This window comes from Gymnoscopelus microlampas (genome assembly GCF_963454915.1).
Source record: "Gymnoscopelus microlampas genome assembly, chromosome: 17".
NCBI classification, from domain to species: domain Eukaryota; kingdom Metazoa; phylum Chordata; class Actinopteri; order Myctophiformes; family Myctophidae; genus Gymnoscopelus; species Gymnoscopelus microlampas.
The window spans coordinates 8441438-8447437 of record NC_139954.1 but is presented as its reverse complement, the minus strand read 5'-3'; the positions used below and the strand labels follow the sequence as shown (position 1 = coordinate 8447437).

Below are 6000 nucleotides of genomic sequence, written 5' to 3'. Positions count from 1 at the left end.
AACACTATACATTTTAAGCTGAAAAATGATCTTTGTGGAGTGCTCTTTCCTGAATGGATACAATTGCTCTTCCAAAATAAAAATGTATTTGCTGGAGAGATGGGGAGACCTGCGCTACTGAACAAACACTCTGCAATGATTACTATTGGAAAATAAAGCTTTAACTTTTTAAACAACTTCACCTCTTAGACTTCTTGGGTCATTTTAATGTCTACTCTGGCTTTTGTGTGCACCCCAGACAGTTTTTGAGTTGCTTGATAGATATTTAGATATTTGAAATTATTTTGATTAGACATACTCACCGTACACTCAAAGGACCACAATGGAAATAAGCTTGCAAGGTTTATTGTCTTTTATTCTTTTGACAGATATGTACATTGCATTTTGTCCGATCTATCAAAAAAGAAAAGATAAGAAAACAAAAAAGGAGCTACAAAATATGATCAAAACAGGAGCACTTTACCCATTTTCAACCTTCATTCATATAATGAATCACTAATACTCATTATAAGAAACAATTTCTGTGTCAGATGAGTGTGGACAGCAGAACCTGCCTACCAGTGACACAATTGGTAGTCAGGTTTGGTCATTCCTTTATTATTAATGCAAGAACAATGGCTTCTGTTTCAGCATGCTAACTTCCAAAGTCTGTAGTTTCTCAATCCCCATTGATGATGCAACCCTAGTAGACAAGATTCTGAACTGTCCATAGCCCATCAATGAGGCGCAGAGTTGAGTAGACAGAAATGGTGCCATTTTGATATCTGAGCATTAGTGAGGACCAATTATATGAAGATAAGTTTGAAAATGTGTGAAGTGCTCCTTAAAAAATGGAATGGTAAAAATAGTAGAAAGAGGAAAAGGGGTTAGGTGGGGAAGACAAGTTTTTGAGGGTGGTTTTAAAAGAAGAAGTGGGGGGCTGCTTTGATGTGGGTTGGAAATTAGTTCCACTGAGAAAGGGGGACAAAATAGAAAGCCTCGTACTTAAGTAAAATTAGCAATACCACAATATGAAAATACTCTGTAGTAGTAAAAGTCCTGTATTAAAATTGAAGTAAAAGTACACAAGTATTGTCATCAAAATACCTGACTGACTGACTGACTGACTGACTGACTGAGAGTTTAACAAACATGGACCACAACGTCTCTGCTTCTTCTCACGTCTGATTCGGGCCGGTGCCTGGGACGACCTGGAGGAAAAACAATGCATTGTTTTAATTTACAATTAAAGGTGGTGTAGCTGGTTATTTTTTTGTGAAAGAGTTAAAGCTTCATATTGTGATGTAATTATTGCTATAGAGTATTTGTGCAGTAACAGGGATCACCCCGGCTCTCCAGCTCTTTAATAAAAAGAAATACAGGTGGGTTGCCAATTTCATCCAATCTGAACTAAGTACCCATTTATCAGCTTCAATTTTATAGTGTTCCAGTTTCAATTTTGTCTACTAATTCACTTCAAATTTCACTTGTTTATCGTGTATCCTGTATGAGATCTCTTAGAGCATGTTTACTAAAGAGCTGTTGAGACAGACAGACAGACAGACAGACAGACAGAAAGATTAACATAACAGACAGACAGACAGACAGACAGACTAACAGAACAGACAGACAGACAGACAGACAGACAGACAGACAGACAGACAGACAGACAGACAGACAGACAGACAGACATCATATCTACCATCTCGTCACCTACCTTATGGTATGCTTCTGAACTTCAGCAGTAGATCATTTCGCTTCATCCTCGTCAGAATGTTCACCACTATCTTCTCTCCTTTATTGGTGTAAGTGTGCAGGATCAGATCCACAGTCTGCATCTTGTTAGCTTTCTCCAGGCGGTCCATCGGGATCGGCTGCAGGCCTTCCAGATTTTGTGGCTTTCGCAGATACCATTGGAACAACTCATAGTCCTTCTCTGTCAGCTCCATCAGAGCAGCCAAGATACGGTCCTCGAGAGGCTCCAGGTTTGAGTCCTGGTACAAATAGATGTAGATGATTTAGTTGTATTGATATGCAGGGAATACACATTAATGAGCATTTCTAAATTACATGGTGCTAAAAAAAATGGATTTATTTAAAAAATATATATATACTGATTTTCATTTATTTTATATCAAATAGTTTAAAGCAAAAACACAAAAAAAAGGAAAAGTGAACCTGTTTTGAAACTTTTGAAGGACAACAGTTGGTGTGTGAGCTGTAATGGACATAACATGAGCTCGTATTGATTTTATAATGTAAAATATCTTTGGACAGCCCTAGGTTGAAGCCATTTACCTGCTCGAAGGAAACACGATCCATGATATTGACATCTCTTGACACTGCTGTTGAAAGAGGTGGACACACATTTCTTATATACATACTGTACATAGACAGGCAGACAAACAGACAGTCTTTTATGCCATGACCGCCTACAAAGCCATGGCATAAAACGTTGCCATTGTGTGTTTCTGCAAACCACACATAATATATTGAACGTGACATTTCTGAACCCCAAATAAGTTGCATATATCAACCTTTCGAGATGAGGACCATGTTTACAAGATTTCTGTTTACAAGAAGTGCTCTTGGGTGGCACAGGGGGGTAAGACCTGTCCACCACCTTAGAGTTTTAGAGAGACTTATAGAGACTTACATATATAGAAATATTCACATGAAACTGCACAGCCCGATTTTCAGCAGCCATAACTTTATTGTGCTGATGATATCGTCCTAATGAAACAAAAGTTTCTTCGGTGTTAATTTTGACTTTGATTTTACTGGCTTTAACAAGTTATCAGAAATCCTCAAGCAAATAATATGATACAGATTCAACAGTGTGAGATCACACACACTTTTTTGTTTTGTTTGACCAAAATGCCCAAACTAAATAGCCATTTAGAAATAGCCCAATCGGCGTCTTGGGCGAAACACAGTTGGTTGAACACACATCAATTATTTTAAGGTTGTTGTGTGTGCTGGCTTTTTAAAATGTGTATTTATTAAAGATACACCTATTCTTTAAAAAATTAAATTGAATTAGAAGTCAATTAGACGTTTATCTTACCATGTGTCTCCAGCAGAAAGGATTGGTGTTGTTTTAGGGCATCGTAAAATGCTGCACACATGGCTGTTCCGCCTGGTTGCAGCAGCTTGGTGTACAGAATCCTCATTTGATTCTGTCTTGTCGTCTGACCTTGAATCTCAGCGTAGATTTCAGGATGGACCCTGGAACCTAGACTGTCTATTATAGGCATGACCGCAGAAACATTTTGGGTCAAATCTGCCCTGTGCTGGATCACATAGCGTGCTGTTTGCAAGAGAAAAAGAGAGTGGTAGAGATAAATGCATCACAGAATGTTGTTGTCATAGCAATAGAAAATAAAGCTCTCATCTCTACGTCCGCCTCATAAATAATATAGTGCAACAACAACTGGTACAGTACATTCATAGTTTTGGAAAAGGATGTAGGCCTACACCCTGCTGGCATACAAAAGGTAGCACCAGCCAACTAACCTACTGTCTGTTACCTCAAGCATTGAACTGTACCAAGGATGGAAAATGCTCACCTTTTTCCGCGTCCATTGCATCAAGCAATCAACAGCAACCTGGTGGGACAGGGACACAGTCAAGTTATTTCAATTATATCCAGCAGAGATGCGGGGGGGGGGGGGGGGGGGGGGGGGCAGAAACCTGTCAGGTAGGAACCTGTCGGGCAGAAACCTTGTATCTCCATATTTTGTTTTTGTAAATTAACGCCCTACTTGATTGACGCCCTACTAGAGCGTCACACAAAAGCATCAAAAGTAGCAGATCTGCAGTGTTGATCTGCAAAAAAAGAAAAGAGAAGAAAAGAATGTCCAGTTTTGGACATATGAGGTTTCCACCCGACAGAGACGATATACTACTTTGAATGACAACTATTAAGCAACAATAGCCAGTCTACAAGCTTGTAACACTTGTGAGCCTGTAGATCGGCTTTTTAGTTGTTGTTGCTATTTTGGAATATAACAAAGAAAACGTGTGAACATTTTTGAAAACGTGCCCAAAATAGGGATGCCAGGATTCATGTGGTTAACATAGATTTGTAATTAAATTGTGATATTATCAAACATAAACTACAGGCCACACTTTTTTTGTATGTTTTTCAGCCACATATGCAAGTCCTGACTACTGACACTTTCACTTTCACTTTAATCAGCATATAGAACTGAAACAGGATTTTTAAACATATTAGAAGGCAGCCAGGTTGCATTATTGGCCTAAAAAGTAATCTTGAAGAGTGTACACTGCATAAAGATCACACATCATATATTCTGTTAGTGTTACATACTTTAAGCTATATGAAGTTATACTATTCCAAGCTTCTGACTAGACTTCCCATGACCCACTTCCTCATAATACAAAGTTTGTTTTCTTTCCAAAAACGTTTTGGCTTCATTTTACATATTGCACATATATACCAATGTTGAGGTACTCACCACGTAATGAATATGTTGTGAATGATCCAGTTCTTTCAGCCGGTAGAAACATATAGCTCTCCTCTCCTTCAGTGCAGCTTTGTCCAACCCTCTATAGGTTCAGAGTTTTATGAAGAAGGGTGGAGTTTGACACTTTGTGACTGTGTGTGCCTCACATTACATACTAGTAGTATGCATGCTAGTAGTAACTAGTTTCAACCGTGGACACAGGCCTATTACTTGAGTCAAAGTACAGAGTTATGTACCCCCAGGCCCTGGAGTATCTTGGTCGAAGATTACGACTCCACTACACTAAATGTTGCACAGTCACATTCTTTACTTCAGTTGTCAGTAGTGGTCGTGGAGCCTACTTATTGCTTTAAAACATACTTAGTATTCAAAAGAACATGGCTTTTTGTTTTCACAATGCATTTTCAGAACTTTACTCTCTGAAATCACCTAATTAATGCACTTCCTCTGACTTTTGTCTGTTTGGCCCCATTATAACTAACCCTAACCCTGACCCTGAACCCTAACCTCGCACTAATCTAACGTTTGCAGTGGTGGAAAAAGTACTCAATTTTTTTGCTTAAGTAAAAGTATCAATACTGCAATGTAGAAATACAAGAATTACAAGTAAAAGTCCAGAATTCAAAATGTACTTGAGTAAAAGTACAAATGTATTGGTATAAAAATGTACTTAAAGTACAAAAAGTAGAAAGTACTCAATATGTACATTATGTAGAAGCCCTATTTGACAAGTTTTCAAATGTATAAAATGTATTAAAATCTTTTGAAAATAGTAGATCTACAAGCTCACAATGTGTCGCATCGCAAAGCATTGTGAGCTTAATTTAAACCGGCTATTTTCAAATGGCCGAAATGTAGGGTTGAAGTGGTTAAGGTATGTTTTGTAATAATAATCAAAATCTACAACGTAACCAGTAACTAAAGTTTTCAAATAATTGTAAAATTGTAGTGGAGTAAAAGTATAATATTTGCCTTTGAGATGTAATGGAGTAGAAGTAAAAGTACTGAAAATTGGAAATACTCCAGTAAAGTAAAAATACCTCAAAATTGTACTTAAGTACAGACAGTACTTGAGTAAATGTACTTAGTTACTTTACACCACTGATTACGTTATTCGTTGTGAGAATAGCCTACGTTTGGGGGAAATGTTAAAATGTTAAAGCATATTGTGACAGTCAATCATTGCTGTATAGGCCTACAGACTATAAAGTGTTTGTTCAGTAACAGAGGTCTTCCCGTCTCTCCAGCTCTTTAATAAACAGAAAATACATTTTCAGGTAGTGTTCCAGTTACAATTTTGTCTGCTCGTTTCTTTGTGTTGTCACTTCCAATTTCACTTGTTTACCCTGTCTCCTGTGTGAGTTCTCTCTCCTGGTTGGATAACATTGGTATCCTGACCTGAAAATGCATTTTCTGTTTACAAAAGAGCTGGAGAGACATAGAGACTCCTGTTGCTGAACAAACACTCTATAGCAATGAGTACTGTACTATCAGAATATAGAGCTGTTTAACACTGTTGCTGAACAAACAC

The 6000-nt window shown here is 37.8% G+C and overlaps 1 protein-coding gene across 2 annotated transcripts; it reads right to left on the bottom strand.

Moving 5' to 3' along the window:
• Nucleotides 1–593: 593 nt before the first annotated feature.
• Nucleotides 594–4558, bottom strand: LOC311064074 (uncharacterized protein). Of its 2 annotated transcripts, none has more exons than XM_084083813.1 (6): nucleotides 4461–4558; nucleotides 3549–3587; nucleotides 3047–3289; nucleotides 2278–2324; nucleotides 1693–1973; nucleotides 594–1190 (listed from the first exon to the last, which is right to left on the bottom strand). In XM_084083813.1, the coding sequence occupies exons 2-5, from the start codon at nucleotides 3562–3564 to the stop codon at nucleotides 1698–1700; spliced, it is 582 nt and encodes a 193-aa protein (XP_083939939.1). In that variant the 5' UTR covers nucleotides 3565–3587; nucleotides 4461–4558; the 3' UTR covers nucleotides 594–1190; nucleotides 1693–1697. The 2 variants fall into 2 exon arrangements, with proteins under 2 accessions (XP_083939939.1, XP_083939938.1); XM_084083812.1 differs by having other exon boundaries at nucleotides 1697–1973.
• Nucleotides 4559–6000: the final 1442 nt, after the last annotated feature.